This window comes from Neopelma chrysocephalum, unplaced genomic scaffold (genome assembly GCF_003984885.1).
Source record: "Neopelma chrysocephalum unplaced genomic scaffold, ASM398488v2 Primary Assembly neopelma1_45, whole genome shotgun sequence".
Taxonomy (NCBI): Eukaryota; Metazoa; Chordata; class Aves; order Passeriformes; family Pipridae; genus Neopelma; species Neopelma chrysocephalum.
In genome coordinates, this window is record NW_020897704.1 from 10,260,939 (window position 1) to 10,279,361 (window position 18,423).

General features: G+C 37.1%; 1 protein-coding gene across 1 annotated transcript in view; it reads right to left on the reverse strand.

Moving 5' to 3' along the window:
* Window positions 1-2,367: 2,367 nt before the first annotated feature.
* The window catches only part of PRKAR2B (protein kinase cAMP-dependent type II regulatory subunit beta), an 89,744-nt gene continuing 73,688 nt past the window's right edge, over window positions 2,368-18,423 (reverse strand). Inside the window, exons 5-11 of the mRNA XM_027679332.1 lie at window positions 10,471-10,577; window positions 8,181-8,334; window positions 6,861-6,962; window positions 6,370-6,444; window positions 5,562-5,627; window positions 5,265-5,403; window positions 2,368-4,580 (exon numbers count right to left, since the gene is read on the reverse strand). Of these exons, the coding sequence (XP_027535133.1) occupies window positions 4,447-4,580; window positions 5,265-5,403; window positions 5,562-5,627; window positions 6,370-6,444; window positions 6,861-6,962; window positions 8,181-8,334; window positions 10,471-10,577 (777 nt within the window). The 3' untranslated portion in view covers window positions 2,368-4,446. The remainder of the gene's footprint in view (window positions 4,581-5,264; window positions 5,404-5,561; window positions 5,628-6,369; window positions 6,445-6,860; window positions 6,963-8,180; window positions 8,335-10,470; window positions 10,578-18,423) is intronic.

The following is an 18,423-nucleotide window of genomic DNA, read 5'->3' on the forward strand; positions in this document are numbered from 1 at the left end:
GTCAGTAAGAAAAGGTTGAGTCAGCAGATACTGTCACAATGGCCTAGTATAACCTAATGTCAGAGTTTTTCACATGGTTTTGACTGGGCAGCTTCTTTTGTGTAATAGCTTGGTCTTGGTCTCTTCCCTGTTCCCCCTATACACACATATGCCTCTACCAGTTCTAAGGAAGAAACACAACCCTACCCACGGTATTCCCACAGCCATGGCAATGCCAGTACTCCACTCCAGCACATTCTGACTTGCTATCAGAGAAGAGACAAGGGTGGGACAAAGGGGATGGGGAAAAGCAAGTTTCTGCCCAATGGACCAGACCTAGCCAGTCACTCCACTTGCCTTACTGCCACTGGCTCTTCACATGGCTGTCAGAAGAAAGATCTTTTAGAGGGAAAGAGAGAAATGGTGTGAAGGAAGAGACAATGTTGAAATTTAATTTTCTTTGGGCTTTTCATATCCTACCAAGATTATTCAGGCAGTCAGCAGCAGAGATCTGTATGTACTCAGCATACAAAGAGGCTATTCCTCCCACATAAAACTGCAAGTAATAATTGAGAACTACAGACACAGGAAACTTAAAAAAAAAAAACAAAACAAACAAAAAAAACCAACCCACACCTATAGCCTTAGAAACTCAAAAAACCCCACCAAACAGCACACCTATAGCCATCACATGTATAATTGGATAAAAGAGCTTTGAACTAGCATAAAAACTTTAGCAAGAGCATGTCCATGCTGTGGCAAATTGACTTTCAGCAAAGCACTTTGTTCAGCAAAAGCTATCAGATGCAGTAAGCATCTGAAAAAAAGAAGACTAGGAATTGCCAGTTCTGTGGAGGATGACCAGCAGATACTGATTTTGCACATCTGGGAACTCTTGATATTGAATAAACAATAATGTTTGCCACGGCAAGTGTGTCATGAACTACAAGAAATGGCACAATCATGACATAACTATCCCAGAGTCACCTTACAGAAATCTTAAAGCACCAAACATTTCAAGCAAAACCAAACCAAACCAAACCACTAAAACCAAACACACCTTTTCAGCAAGGACCAGAATAGCCTTTACTGAATAAAAAAGACAACATGAGGGAAGAAGATGGAGTGACAGTGGTTTAGGTAGTAAATGGTTTCACAACACTCTTCAGAGGTTTGCCTCAAGACTTCCACAATTGGTCACTTCTGGACCTCATACAGGAGATCCAGAAGGGAATGATTTCAGAAGTGTTTATTTCAGATGACTTTGAATTAAATCTCATGGAGCACAATGTCATTTGACATTTAAAAAGTGATGGCATCAGCACTAGGACCAAGGAAGCTTGCTTTCCTCAGGGTTTGTGTCTTGTGATCGACTTCGGAGCTGTGGTCAAATTCTTTTCCCCCTGATTAAGGCATTTGTAAACAAACACTTGCTGCCACGTGGATTCTCTTTCACTTAGTAACATGTGAGCCATGAATGGCTCTCCTACAGGATTCCTCAGGCTTTTCTCTCCTCACTCAGTGGGGCATATTTTCAACAAACTTTCCCTCCCCCCTTTTTTTTTCTATTTAGAACTTAACCGTCTGTCAAATTAATTTAAATCATGTGCAGAATTATAAATCACTGTTAAGGCTGGGGAGAAAGGAGAGAGACAAACCAACACATAGGTGCCAAGTAATTGCCAAAGTACCATTCCTTTAGTTACCTGGCTACAAACAAGGACAAATCAAGGATAAAAATCTTTAATAACCAAAGCAAGAACACAGATAGTCTCATAAGGTAAACCTGACATAGTATTGTTTAAAATTATGAGAATTATCTACCTTTTCTTGAAAGGTCTTTAAAAAAACCAGTGACTTGGTATGATTTCCTTCTTAGGATGAACACTCACCACATTTATGATATGAAGACTGGCATGTTTGAAGTGTACGTATGAACAGATAGATCCAGGAGAGATCCCAAGTGCTGACTGATGAACGATACAATGATTTGGATGAAACTTAAAAAGTGACAATTTATTACTGTCGGTTAAGACGCCCTGAATTCATCAGCAAAGAAAATTCCAGAAATCATCCAGTGCCAAGAGCAACACTATAAAACTGCTCCAACATGAAGCTGTACTTTGGGACTCAGAAAATCCAAAGTCACTCCACAGCTTTTTCCCAGCTATAAACTACCGAGCAAATCATCAAATACAAAGTAGTTATGACAATTACCACACCAACATGTTGTCTCTTCTGAGTAGACAGAGCATCCGCATAATGTCATTTATTAAAATCAACATGAAAGTGTTAAGAATTATGAATTTTTTTAATAAATGAATATAAATAGGTCACTTGTAACTTTATGATAATGGAATTAAAAGACAACAATATCAATAAACATAGATTTTTATATATAAAAGTGTTGTTTATTGTAAGGAAACTTTAAATATAACCAACAATATTGAAAATATCATGACTGGCATTTATGGCCTTGATTGTAGTTTACTGCCGTACAAGTAATTTCTAGCATTTTTCTTAATCACATCAAGCCAGTGCAAAATATAGGTAGCTTTTAGAAATTAAGCATACAGAATGACAAGAGTGTAGATTTTGGTTACCTGACATTTCCTTCTAGTATAACAGGCTTCTCTTTTTTTCCATAAATCAAAAGTACAAAGGCAAGTTATCATATGTGCAATTATTCACACCAGGTTTCTAGGTAAAAAAAACCTTACATTTGTAAATTTTGCTCAGATTGTACTTTTTTACGAATCTGACATAATTTATACCATACTGCATGATATAAATGATATATTATCATATTATATAATCATAATTTCATATACAGGTATGATTATATAAATTGTTAGAACATATCACTAACTGTAGGGTAATGATTGCATCAACATACACAAATGTATGGCATTAGAAAAGTCATTATCTAAGAAGGAAAGATGTTATAATTCAAGTGTTTGAAACAGGGCATAAGCAGCCTTCCACCAACTCTTGCAGTGTTATTTTGGCAGAACTACTGCCCATTGCCAGTATGTGCACGAGTTTTCCATGTACATCAACAGACAGGTAAGTAAGCAGTATTAAAATTGGGCTGTGCCTGAAATTTCCAGTCACAGACTCTTGTAAGCAATGAGCCCTGTGCTCCTAATTAAGATGATATTCCCTCTCCTCAGTCTCAGAAGGTATCCCATGCTATTATGGTTGAAGACATTACTTTGTGATGACCTACAGGTTTTTAAAAGCAAGACATGTTGGGTTTAACAGTAACAGATGTGTGCAAAGCTTTGGAAGTACTGATCTTTTAAATTAAAAATACTTTTGCGCTTCCTGATAAGGATTTTCAAGGACAAGCTTAGTTTAGCATGGCTTTCAATATCAATCACTTCAGTAATTGACTCTGATCTTTGATAGCTAAGATTAGACTGCAAGAAGAGAGATATACAGCGATCATTTCATTTGAAACAGGTAAAAGATTTAACATAAAAAAGGTGAGATCTAAAAAACAATTAACTAGAGAACGAGCATAGATAGAGAAGACAAAATGCATAAATATAAAACAAGGGAGAAGGAAAACAATATAGGTTATGTATGATTAGGTAGAACATGACAATGACCCATGCCTTTGCTTTGAAAGCATTAAGGTTAATTTGTCAGCTGTCCTCACTCATGTACAGAATGCATATAACTAATAAAAAATGCGTTTATTGCAAAGATACACAAGTCCTCTAAATTGCATAAGATATTACAATGTCGTGCTGAAACATGACATATTAAACAAAGAGGACTTTAAAACAAATTACAAAATGTTAAAAATCAGATTTGGGTCATGAGCGTTACACAAAACGCATTGTCATGCTTTATCATACGATTAATCTTGTGATTCACTACATCTGTGATAAATGCAACATAAAATCATGACAATTGTAATAGAAAGTAATATCTACTGTATATCTTCTGTATTAATACATATAAACACTTTGTGTGCACTAATACTTTCAACATATCACATTCAAACTAACAGTCTTTCCAGAAAAGTTGTAACGTTTTTGAAGAACAGAAGCTGGTTTAACAAGTTCATCGCATGTGAGTTTTTTTTTTTAAATCTGTTCTTTATGGAAAAGCTGTGATAAAGGATTTGATTTCCAAAGGTGCTGTGCTTATACATGTCATCCTAATAGCAGGTGGAACCATCAACTCTAAGCACTTTTAAAAATCAACTCCACAATTTAATGAATTGCTATTTTGTTTACTAGTATTCCCACTGTAATAAGTAAAAAAACCAGAACAAAACAAAAACAAACAAACAAAAAAACCCCCAACCAAAATCAAACCAAACCAAAAACCCCAAACCCACTCTTAAAATCACAGAAAATGCTTGGCATCTATAGGAAGAGAGACAATTTCTCAGTGGACTAACCACTACTGTGCTATATTCTCATAACAGATCTTGTTGCTCCACTGTTTAGTTCATGCACTGGTATCAGCAATGTCCATGTTTGTTCCAAACAGAGCAACTAGCTGCTCTTCATAGTTTGCAATGTTTCTTTTCAGAATTTCCATACAAGGTCCCAAAAGCCTTTCAAATGCCTGCACGTCCATAACTAAGATAAAAAGGGAGAGAAAGAATATGATGTGCTCATCAGTTACAGACACTAACCCTGATATTTATGACATTCCAATGTAAAATTTTAAATGACAACAAAACAGATACTACTGTATAATTAGAAAAAAATACTTAGGAGCTAAACATCAGACCCTGAAAAGCAATGTATGCAAAGGGTTGTCTATGAGCACAACTCCTATAGTCTTCACTTTTCCTGTGCCTGAGATTATAGTGCGATGGAATGATTAAATTAACAGCTGGTGAAGACAAAGAGTTTGTTAAGAGCTTAAATCATGGTGATAAAATGGGACAGGATTTTTAAGAGTTATTTCTTAGATGAGTCAGTCTACTGAGAAAAGAAGTACTTTACCTTTCTGCAGACTATGAGACATTAATCTGATAGTTATAAATGGTTTGCAGCAATACTCTGCACAATTTTTAATTCTGTGCAATAAGAGAAATGTTGGAGAATTTGTGTTTAATAGTATTTATCGATTGCAAATAATTTGTGCAGCTAAATAACATAAATAGGAATGCACAGCAATAGCTGATGTACTTAAACAGCCTTATTTAGGTAAATGTTATTAAATCTTATATTCTGGAGAAAGACAGATAAATACAAATAAAACCAAGTAGATTATGTATTATTTTATATTAGATATAAAATATTATTGAACTATACCTAAACATTTGACAGTGCCAAGAGCAAATGCAGAAGCAGCTCGTGGTTTGTTAGTTACAAGAGCAAGTTCTCCAAAATATTGTCCTCTTGAGCATCGAGCTATTTCAACTGCTCCATTCTCTTCTAGATCTTGTTTACCCTGAAATATCATGTAAAAAAGAAAGAAAATTATGAGTATGAGGAAGAGACTTGCTGAACTCAGGACTGAATAAGCGAAGTTAGTGACAATGGTAGCATCACCCTCTAACACTTACAATAAGTCAATATAAAAAAAAAAAAAAGTTTAGGGATGTTTACCTTCCTTGTCATTATAATCCTTACTTCTCCAGATTCTACAATGAAGAAAGAATCAGCCAAGTCACCCTGTGCAAGACAAAAAGTAAAGTGAGTAAAGGAAATATAGTTTCCCTTTTAGTTTCATTAACATTAAAATATTTGCAACCAGTGCCTTGAAGCTCATCTTTTTGATACCTGTTGCAAAAGAAATCACTTTTAATGTGAAAACCATGCTCTGGGCACATAATCAAAACATCTATATGGAACTGCCAGCAAGGACTTTTCATGGAACAACATAGCTGACTGTGCCTTACACAAAAACCAGAAAATAAATGTTATAGAAGATTTTTAGGATCCTTAGTACTGTTTCTCCACTTCTGTATTTCTTCCAAATTATTTCACTTACCGAGTTTCCAGTATAAAAAGCCTCCAAGGGCTATTTGATATCCAGTATTTATCTTGGGGTAAGACAATCTCAGTTGCCTATTCTGAAGAGTTTATTTCTGCATTCTTTTTCAAAATATTACCGTATTTTAACAATAAAAGCAAGTTAAGTCCTCAGAGCTCCTCAATGGAAACATGTTTACATAGTTTGAGTTTCTAAGTATACTAAAAGTGTTGACTCCTTTATTATACCAACAAAGAGGGCTGTTTTTCAAAGTACTGTAAGTGAAAAGTTAGCTTTTGAAATGAAATAATCACCTCTCTTAGATACAATATTCATTGGTTTTGTTAAGGTGAGAAAGAAAAATATAGTTTAGAAGTATGCATTGTCTATAGATAACATACCTATTGGAAAAGAGAAACTAAAACTAGAAATAAACTGTACCTGAGCAATGATTTGTTCTCCATCTTTGTACACTTTGGTACCAATCACATCAACCACTTTTAAACGCTCAGACATCTTCATTTAGAAAGAGAAAATGTAGAAATATTTAGTTAACATTATTATACTATATATTTAGAAAACACTTTCATATTTCTTTTCATGGATCTTTGCACAGAATAGTGTATCTTGATTTTCCTGCTTTGATAACCATTAAAAAAAGAACTGCTGAACAATGTTCCAGAGGGTATATTACAGTTTTAATAGCCAGGTATTTTGATAAACTTCCATTTTTGTAAGAAATCCCAAATCTTCAAAAATTATTTTTAAATACAATATTAACAATAATTCTTTATCCCAAATTTAAAAAACCGCAAAAGTATGCAAACTTTTATAGTAGAGAAACTTTGAATTCCAAATTTAAACTCTTGAAAACGAGAATCTTAGCAGACACCTCTGATACAGCCATCAAAATAATTCGATAGAAATCTTACTTCTAAAGATTTAAGGAATGGCAATGACTCAATAAAACTTTCATACATTCTTCTCTTTTTGGCATTATTTTTTACAATGATTCTTCGGAATGTTACCCTGTCCTGAAAACACAAAAAGAAAAAGAGAGTTTATTAAAAGAAAATATGTGTGTGCTAGCAAATACTTTAGAAATGGCTGAAGATGTTCAAATTACCCCATTTTAGTCACTCAATAGAGCTGTCAAACTACCTGGCCAGTCTCTCCCTACAGTTGCGAAAGATTCCTCTAGAGGTCAATCAAGAGCTCCTAAAGTTAAGCTCCTGATCTGATTTTTGTTATGAAAATCTCTGCCCTTTGGCAGAGAGTACATGCTAAGTTCACATACAGAGGGTAGAGAGTTTACATTAAACTGCGAACACTCAGTGTGTAATTTAAGATATTTAAGAAATCTTCAATATTTAAATGTTTCATTTACAGAGTTTATTTATTATCCTGAGGTCCCGCACATATTGATATGTACTGCATTAGGATTTTATATTATTATATAAACAAAACCAAAATACATGGGTTTGGGTCTTGGGTCACAGTCCACTTTCTGCTATTTCAGCAGAACAAGATTCACTGCTGCCCTAAACAGCCAACTGGACATTCCTCGGTATTTGGCCATGCAAGTGAACCAGACAGATGCAAAAACTACATGAATGCTGTTTTCTTCTCTTGATTTCATATGACTGTATTGTGGTGACAGAGGGGAAATGCACTGCAAGCCTTCACTGATACAAGTGGGACTTACTGGCCAATACAACCCAATTCAATTTAAAGCCATTCTTACAGTGTCCTTATAAAATCCCCAAAGTCACATGGATTAAGCTGGTGGAAAACCACGTTTCATTCAATGGGAAAATGTAATCTTGGATCAGTCATTAGATTGGTATGTATATCTTGAAGAAGATGGCCATTGCAGTTTTACTCTTTAGGTAAATTCTATTACTGTTGTCAAAGATCCAGTCAGTATAACCTCATACTGGGAATTTGACTCTGGAACCAAAGGTGTTTCCAATCAAGATATGGGGGAAAAAAGAAAATTATATGCAATTGCCAATTGGGTAATTATAATTAAAATAAAATTAATTTTTTTTTTAAAAATCAGTGTTTTCTTAAGCCTCAGATTTGCATCCGTAGATTCTGAAAAAAAACCAGCATTGTGTTAGGAGTTCTCAGAATTTTTGGAATTAAACTTTCTGAAACTATGATTTTTTTAAAATGCTGATAATAGCACGCCAGTGCAATTTATATAAAATAGTTTTTTTAAAATAGCTTAAAACAAGTATTCCACTTACCAAACCCCAGATGGCACCAGGAGAGGTAGCTATAATTGTAGCTGCTCTGGGTGTATTGTACATTAAGGCCAACTCACCAAAACATCCTCGGTTATCATAGGTTCCAACACACCTCCCAACACCATCGCATTTTACATAAATATCATATGTACCTCTGTTAATAAAATACATAAATACAATGAGTAGAATCCACTATATTTTTTATACCATGAATTCCAAAGATAAAGTATTTGAAATGCACATTTGTTTGTTTATATGGTGTTAAATACCTTGTAGAGATATCTCAATGACTTCCATAAATAATAAAAGTGGGCTCTTTTTAAAGGGAAGGATAGGGCTATTAGTTTTTACATTAACTCAGTTTAAAGACAGACTGGATGTACAGTGATCTATTGATCATCAGAACTTATTAAAAATTAAGATTTAACTTACTATCTGTTTCTTAATTTCACTTTAACCACACTAAACACAAATGTCACAAGTCCTTGGAAAAATTGTTATTACAAGATCACTGAAATAATAATACAGGTTATTTAATATTTTAAATATTTTACAGTAGTAATTTATAATGAAATAAATAAAGGAGAAGCAGGAAACAGAAGGAATGTACCTGAAAAGCAACATAAGGTTATGAAATAAAGATATACACGAGTCTAATATATTGTGCATTTCTTCTCCTGAGCATTAAATCAGTAACTTTTTTTTTGCTTTGGGAATGCAGTAAAATCTGGTATCTTGTAAAACATGATATTATCACCCCCATTAGTGCTGAGCCATCATTTTGTTCAGCACTGAATATTTGTATGCTATGTGTTGATAAATCATGTGAATGTAATGCAAAAATCTGTGCAATTATTTCACTGATAAGGGACATAGAGGTGATTCACTGCACTTAAAAACTGCAAGGCTGACAGAATATTGTGAAGTCCCTGCAGCCTTTTGCATAAGAGATGACAAACTGTAACCTCACAAAAGCTGAAAAATACTGTCTTTCCACTCAGAATCTTGATACACTTCCATGGTCTTCTTATTTAATATTTCAGGTAAAAGAGTCCTACAACAATCATCTAGTCCAACTACCTGACCGCTTCAGGGCTCCCAAAAGTTAAAGAACGTTATTAAAAGAATTGTCCCAATACTTCTTATATACTGACAGACTTGGAGCATATGACAACCTCTCTAGGAAGCCTGTTCCAGTGTTTGACCACCCACGTGATAAAGAAATGCTTCCTAATGTCGAGTCTGAACCTCTTCTGGCACAGCTTTGAACCATTCCCATCAGTCTTACCACTGAATATCAAGAGAAAAGCTCAGCATCTCCCTCTCCACTTCCCCTGCTCAGGAAGCTGCAGAGAGCAATGAGGTCGCCCTTCAGCCTCCTTTTCTCCAAACTAGACAAACCCAGAGTTCTCAGCTGCTCCTCACAGGACATTCCTTCCAGCCTTTTCACCAGATTTGTTGCCCTCCTCTGGACACATTCAAGTAACTTCACATCCTTCTAAATTGTGGGGCCCAGAACTGCACACAGTGTTCAAGGTGAGGCCACACCACCACGGAATACAGTGGGATAATCACGTTTTTTGACCGTCTGGTTGTGCTGATCTACACTGATCAAAAGCCTTTGCATTTCTTTTAGAGTTCTAGCATAATCTTCCTATCAAACACTCCCAGAAATCACTGCATTAGCCTAAAACTACAGGTACAATTAAGAAAAGGTGGTTTGGGACAGCCTGGCTGGAACCCGTGCCAACAGACTAGTGAAATATGCCAAAATAAATCTCTTCCTAGCTCACTGATTTCAACAGTAATGATTATCTTGGTTACCTGCTTTGTCCATACAGATCTCCAAATGAAAAGTAAAGACTTAGCTCCTCGAGGTCTTATAATATTCATGCAAGCAAGAAAATCTACAGGTAGTACTGAAAAGCAGTAAGATATCAAATATTGAGCTGTAAAACTTTTCGCATTGTGTATTGTGTTAGATCTCTTTCCGTGTTAAAAAACAAACCAAACCAACCAAACAAAAAAACCAAAACAAACAAACAAACAAAACAACCCCCCACCTTTGGAATCTAGCAATACATAACAGGAACATATTTCCATATAAAAAAATCTGCCGCCTTTTAGAAACTGCTCTCCATAGCTCAGACAAGAGCTATACTGGTTCACATGTGCTCTTTTTTTTTCTCCCATGCAGATATATGTAAGAGTTTAATACAAGTTCACAGAATATAAGTCTTTCTGAATGACTTTTGCATTATACTTTGTGCTATAATGAGACACAATTCACCTATCAATGACGTAGAAGTTGTCACCATCATCCCCTTGATCAATAACATGTTCCCCTCCTTCAACCAGCTTTTCAAACATTGCATCCAACACCTGAGACATCTGTTCCTGTTTAAAAGAACACAAAGACAAGAAATTATCTTCTGCTTTTAAACTTTACTCTTCAAATTAACTAACTGGCCAGCTTCCCAATATGCAGATAAAAAATGTTAATGGGTGGAAAATATTCATGCTACAGAAATGTGTGGATCAACAGAAAGACAGTTTCATTTAGTATTCAGTGTTATCTTTTTCCTCTTCCAGTGTTCAGAGCACAGCTTCCCTTCTTGTCCTTGCAAGTAATAAAATAGATCTTCCCTACTCATGACCATCCAAAGAGAGAATTCTCAACTGAGTAATGTTATACCATTGAAAGAAAAAAGTGTATCTCTTATTGAATATGATAAACTTACCTGATTTTGTCTTCACAATTATCTCATAGAATTTAAAGTTTCAAAATGATTGTACAGTATTTTGAAAATCTAAATTATGTAATGCCTGCAGAATGTTGGGCCAGATGTAATAATAAAGGTCTGCAGTGCTTTGGTTAAGTATGTAAATGCTGGACTCATTGGGAAGTAGAAATTTACACACAGTTATAAAATTACTTTGTTAATTTGAATGGAATACAAATGTTTAGAGAGAAATGTTAAAAGACAACAACATGTGATCACCTGAATTATAACAGTCTAATAACAAAACCAAATCACTAATTACATAATTTGTGTTGTTTGGTGTAAATTTGCTAAAACTTGACTATTCACATCTAAAAAAACCAAACACAGCTCACTGCAGATTAACAGTGTGGCTTCTAAAAAGATAATTTAAAAATTTAAATTTTATTTTCAGTTTATCCCACAATATACCTAAAATTCTACCAATAACCACAAAATTATACTTTACTTGTTGAAACTTATTAAGTACGTATTATACTGGAAAGAGCAGTTTCTAGTGAAAACCATGGTAAAAGAAAAGCCTGTAGATTTGCAATGGCTCAATTCATAGCCTTTCCAGTCACTGAAAGATGGATGGCATTTGCCTTTCTGGAGACAACCAGTCTAAACCAGTCCTGTAGAGTCTTTCTGCAGCCCATGGACAGAGATAACTATACAAGATAGCTCAGAATGAATTTCAGCCTTGTGCTGTTGAATTTCTTCACTTACTGAAAGCTTTTAAAAATATTAGCAGTACCATGTTATCTAAGTCTTTTTGAAAAATGGAAGCTAAATAAAATTTTACTTCACAGAGTTCACTGTGTGTGGGCACAAAGAACAACGGAATGGCAGCATCCATCCCTTGTACAGCTGATCATGGTAAAGTACAGTAAGATATCATGCAGCCCTCCTAGGCCAGCAAAGAATCATTTAACTATGTCTCTATTTAGGTGGTACATTTGTTAGTATAGACAGGTATGTATTTGCAAAAGAAGGATCATTGTAGGTATCAGTGAATGTGTTATAGTCCATTTCAGAGAAAGAGAAAAGTGTGTGTGGGTGCCATTGGGAGAGACTGAAAATTAGGGGCAGGACTTGCCTTTTAAAAACTTTCATGTTTAAATAAATAGGTAATATTACTTCATTTTTTACAGTCCTCCCTATGTGAATTAAAAGAAACTCCTACAGAATCTGCAAAACTGACCTAACCAGTTAGTTGCCTAAAGCATTTGAAGCAGCACCTTCCCTTTTCTCTTGCTTTACATCTGAGTTTTCAAAGTGGCTCTACAACCAACAGCCCTTGGCTGCCATTTGAAAACAAGTAAGAATATACAGAATGCTCCACACTTCACGGAGGCTAGAGGCTATATGTTATCCTCTAAATGCAAGTAATGCAAGAAAAATGGATTATAGGGGCCTCAATCCTTGAAAATTAAAATACTTTAAAAAAGATGGTTATTTGATGTACTGGAGGAATAATACATACAGTTTAAAATCTTTATTCAGTGTGCTTCATCTCAGATTTCTGATTAAAACATTTTCAATCTCATAATTATGAATAAAGTTCACTAAACCACGACTTCTCCGGAATGTAGAATTCAGAGTACAGAGTAGAATTCAGCAATACAACTGCCTTTTAAAAATGTTTTAAACACTTGGAGGTATTTATAAGTTTGAGAACAGTCCATTATCTGCTGAAGCACTGCACATGTATTTTAACTTTCTAAATAAATTCCAACTAACTTAAAGACAAGTGGTCCCTTTTCTAAAGCTTTCCATTTAAAACTAAAACAGAGCAGACTGCAATAACCAAACCAGGAACACGGTCTTCGCTTTTACCATGAGAATTACACAACTTGCTTGCCCAGTTTGCTCAATGCGAATCCTCTTGAATCTCTGCCAGACTGAGGCTCAATTTACTGGCACCCTCTGTAGTTACTTTAAAAAGATAAAGATGGGTAATTTTAGATTTAAAAAGCAGATTTGTTTCATAAACAGAATTAATTCTGGTATTATGTAAAATGGTGCAATCTAAACTCTTTTCTTCCTTAAAGCAGTTCTATCTTCAAAAATACATATAAAATGAAAACAGGATGAAGTTTTTTATCAGTGTTTGTAAAGATACTGTATGTAATGTTTTGGCAATTTGTTAATTTATATTCTAAAGACTGATACTTTAAAAACAAGGTAATTTTTTAAAAAGAAATACAATTTATCAAGACTCTGAAGTATTAAATATGTATGTTGTGCAACCTTCGTGACCTCTGCTAAAATTTCACTATCTTAATACAGCATCAGCCAACATAATAAATCCCCTCGTTCACCTAAAGTGGAGATGACATGGTTTTCTTCCCTCTCTTAGACGAAGATGGTACCTTACCCTAGTTTTATACCAACTTAACTATGCACTGAACTGTGCTAGTGAAGTTCTTTTGCATATTTAGATCAGTCAGAATCAGAGACTACAACTGTGAAGTACAAACTCAACAGGACCAGGGGATGGATTCAAGCACTGACATGATATAGCCTGGTTTGCTCTGGTGCAGATGTCAGCACAGCTGGTACAGTTCCAGCTTGTGCCAACTATCACCCCTCCTGACAAACCATGGTCATGGATTGGAGGAATGACTGAGCCAGAGCTTCTGCACAGTAAAGGCAAAGCCACACTGGTTAGTTGCTTGGTTTGGTGGTGTTGGGAGGAGAGGAAGGTGCAAGAGAGTTTAGCTGTGCGTATGTATGCCATACTGCACTGCACAGTCTCAGGGACAGAGAATGTCCTCTGATCTAGTTTGTTGTTAGAATGGAAAATTTCAAAATAACCTACTGCAGTCAGTCAAACTCTGCCTTTGGACATCTTTCTTAGTTTCCTGACAAATAAAATCTGTCTCCAAAACTGGACACAGTGCTCCAGGTGGGGTCTCACAAGAGCAAAGGCGATGGGCAGAATCATCTCCCTGGACCTCATGGCCACACTGCTTTTAATGCAGCCCAGGACACATTTGGCTTTCAGGGCTGCAAGTGCACATTGCTGGGTCATGTTGTGCTTCTTGTCAACCAACATCCCCAAGTCTTTGTCCCCAGGGCTGCTCTCAATCCATTCTCTGTCCAGCCTGTACTTGTGCTTGAGATTGCATTGACCCATTTGCTGGACCTTGCACTTGGCCTTGTTGAACTTCATAGGGTTCACACAGGCCCATCTCTCAAGCCTGTCAAGGTCCCTCTGGATGGCATCCCTTCCCTCCAGCATGTTGACTACACACAAAGTTTGGTGTCATTGGCAAACTTGCTGAGGGTGCACTCAATCCCACTGTCCGTGTTGCTGAAAAAGACGTTAAAAAGTGCCGGTGCCAGTACTGACCCTTAAGGAATGCCACTCTCCACTTGGACATCAAGCCATTGACTGCAACTCTTTGAGTGTGACCATCCAGCCAATTTTTTTATCCATCAAGTGGTCCATCCATCAAATCCATGTCTCTCCACTTTAGAGACAAGGATGTCATGCAGGACAGTGTCAAATGCTTTGCACAAGTCCAGGTGGATGACATCTGCTGCCCTTCCATCAACCACCAACTCTGTAATCCTGTCATAGAAGGCCACCAAGTTTGTCGGGAATGATTTTTCCTTAGCAAAGCCATGTTGGCTGTCACCAATCACCTCCTTATTTTCCGTGAGCCTTAGCATAGTTTCCAAGAAGATACGTTCCATGGTCTTGCCAGGCACTGAGATGTGACTGTAGTTCCCTGGGTCTTTCTTATCTCCTTTTTTAAAAGTGGGGGCTATGTTTCCCTTTTTCAAGTCAGTAGGAGCTTCACTGGACTGCCATGACTTCTAAATTACAATGGACAGTGGCTTAGCCACTTCCTTGAACAGTACCATCAAGACCCATGGATCTCATCAGGTCCTTCAGCTTCCTTAGATGTTCTTGAACCCAGTCTTCTCCTAGAGCAAGTGGTTCTTCATTCTCCCAGTTCCTGCTTTCACCTTCCACAACTTGAGTGGTATGGCTGGAGCACTTGCTGGTGAAGACTGAGGCAAAAAAGCTGTAGAGTACCTCAGCCTTCTCCATGTCCTGGGCAACCAGGTCTCCCCTGTCCTTCCTGAGAAAACCCACATTTTCCCTAGTCTGTCTTTTATTGCTGACATACTGAAAAAAGGTTGTCTTGTTACTCTTGATGTCTTTGGCCAGTTTTACTTCCTTACCATCTCCATGGTTGTTCAGACAATTTCTCTGTATTCCTCCCAGGCTACCTTCCCCTGCTTCCACCCTCTGTAAGCTACTTGTTTATTTTTAAGTTTGTCCAGGAGCATCTTGTTCATCCATGCAGGCCTCCTGGCATTCTTCCCTGCTTTCCTCTTTGTAGGGTTGCATTGTTCTTGAGCCTGGAGGAGACAATCCTCGAGTATCATCCCACTGTCTCGGGCCCCTCTTTCTTCCAGGGCACCCCTCTATGCCATGGCACTGTACCAAGGAGGTCCTTGAAGAGATCAAAGTCTGCTCTCCTGAGTCTAGGGTAGTGAGCTTGCTCCTAACCCTCCTCATTGCCCCAAGGATCTTGAACTCCACCACTTCATGATCACTGAAGACCAGGCTGCCCTTGAACTTCACATTCCCCACCAGCCCCTCCTTGTTGGTGAGGACAAGGTCCAGCACAGCACCTCTCCTCGTTGGCTCCTCCTCACTTAGAGAAGGACATTAACATCAACGCATTCCAAGAACCTCCTGGACTGCTGTGTTGTCCCTCCGACAGATGTTGGGGATGGCTGAAGTCCCCCTTGTGGACCAGGGAATGCGAGGCTGCTCCAATCTGTCTGTAGGGGATCTCATGTACTCAGTCCTCCTGGTTGGGCAGCTGTAGGAGACCATCACTATAATGTCACCTGTCCCTGCCTTCCCTTTAATCCTGACCCATACGTCCTCTGTCAGCTCCTTATCCATCCCCAGATGGAACTACGTGCACTCCAACTGGTCATTGACAAAGAGATCAACGCCGCCTCCTTGTCTCCTCTTCCTGTCCTTCCTCAAGAGCCTGTATCCTTCCATTCCAACACTCCAGTCATAGGAGTTGTCCCATCATGTTTCTGTGATGTCAGTAAGGTCACAGCCCTGGATAAATAAAGTGTGTGCAAGCCTGCTGTATTGCCATTCCATAGCTGAAATGTACAGAATTGTGTGCATGTTTACAATCAGTTATAAAAGACATGATGAGATCCAGAAGAACAAAGCCCCAGACAGGAATGACAACTGCTTTACCAAGGACATTCCCCTGGAACAGTGCGTGATTCCATCCCTCCTGCTAGGTCAAGTGAAAAAGTCTAACTAAACGCTCACTTCTCCTATCTTTGTATCACACAAAGCACTGTCCTCTAGATGCACGTTGTTTTATTTGAAATAGTACGTTAACCTCAATTTCTCTCCAGTCAACAAAACAAACATAACACTCACATCTCAAGATAATTCCTTGAAAAAAAATAGTTAGTGAGATAATGGACATTAAGTATAATTTAAACTACATTTTATTGGCATAAAACTTTCACAGATTAAAAATCCAGTCACTTGTATGTCCTTGCAAGACAGATTTTGATTCATTCAGGAGAGCTGGTAGACCATGGCATGTCCTTCCCAAATGTCAAAGGCTCTTTTAACTGCCAAACTACCAAGTGCTTTCCTACTGCTGTGCCAGGTACATGTCTTCTTAATATCAATTTATAAATTTACTGTGAGCTATTTTGTAAAGGAAAAAGGACAAAGTTCTCCGCGCTAAACTCAAACACTGGGGCTTCCAAGAAGCACTGGTGTTTAAACTGCTGATATAAACATTTGTTGTTTGACAAAGTGCTACCTGAATCAATGAAGACACTGTAGATAAAATGGAAAGTAGGACATGATCATCACTGGTAGTCATGACAATGACAAATATGGAAAGTAAGTTCTGAAAATTTTCCTTTCCCACTATTTAAGAAAAGGAATTTGAGAGATAGAAGGCACAGCTATATTTCTACAATTAAAATGATGTGGTGTCTAACAGCAAACCAACATAATCTTAATCTGGCATTTGACAGGAGCCAGTAAAATCCATATATTAAGATGGGTGCAATAAATCTCTAAAGTAATGGATGGTATGTTGGGATTATATATGCTTGGAAATCCCCAAAAAGAAGGATGAGTTTGCTGCTGGAGTGCTCCCTGGTACACAGGAAATCTCAGTTAATTTCCCTTTTAGATCCAAGAAATCCTGCACAATTAAGTGGGCATAAGATTGCCTTGCACTTTAGTAAAACAGTAGCCTATCTCATATGACTTGTAAAAATTATAATGTTCTGAGACACAACCATAAGCCTATCATGAGAACAAAGTGAATCCACACTTCTTCTATTGTCCCTGAGTTCATAAACCACTTCATGCTTTCCTCCTACAACCATTCTACTAAAATGAGCCCCAGTTAAAATGGCATCCTGCTGGCCACCTTATCCTCACTATGTGCAATATAAAATATCAACGAATTAATATTCAACATGATATTAAGAAGTCAACAAAGCAGACAGAATACCAAAATAAGGAGCAAGAGATGGGGAGGATGAGGGGAGTGGGGGGAAGAGAGGGAGAAAATGTTGGTAAAACAGGCAAGGAAATCATGGGAAGAAAAGGACTTCTTAATCAACAAGTCAGGACCTTGCAGAGGAAGAGTAGATCACAGAATTCATGTCTACACCTCTCTGCATTTGTTTTTCACAACAGAACCATGTACATACACTCCTCAGAACTCTGATATAAATGTCAGCAGCAATATTGATCCAATTCAAAATATTTAGTTTCCTTGTGTAATATCCACTTGTAAACTAATTAAAAGGCATTTATTTCTTCACTATCAAAGAATGTACTTTGTATTTCAATGTATAATCAATATTTTCAAGCGATAATATTTTTCTTGAGAATATACCTTGACCTTTCTCTACATGTGTTAAATATCATGCACATGCCCATCAGTCAGGCTCAGTAACATATTTCATACTTTGTAACTAGCCCTCTGAGCTAACTGGTTGATTCTTTTTAGCAGTTTGTTGAAAAAAATTAAAAACAGCAGAAATAATTCAGAGTTGCAAATAGTTTCCAAAATTCTTAAGCCAAATATGAAGGTACCTTACATTGTGCCATTCTTTTGCAGAACATCTTCAACACCTGATTAGAGAATCACAGAATAATTTAGGTTGGAAAAGACCTTTAAGATGATTCAGTCTAACCATTACCCAGCACTACCAGGTCCACCACTAAACCATGTCCCCAAGGACCACATCTACACGTCTTTTAAATACCTCTAGGGATGGTGATTCCATCACTTTCCTGGACAGCCTCTTCAAACGCTTTCACAACCCTTTTGGTGAAGATCTTCTGTTAGAAGTTACAAGGAATGCTTTGGCCTTAAGTATAAGAATCCACTATTCATAAAACAGTTACATTATGCTCTCTTTCATCTTCCTTCAAG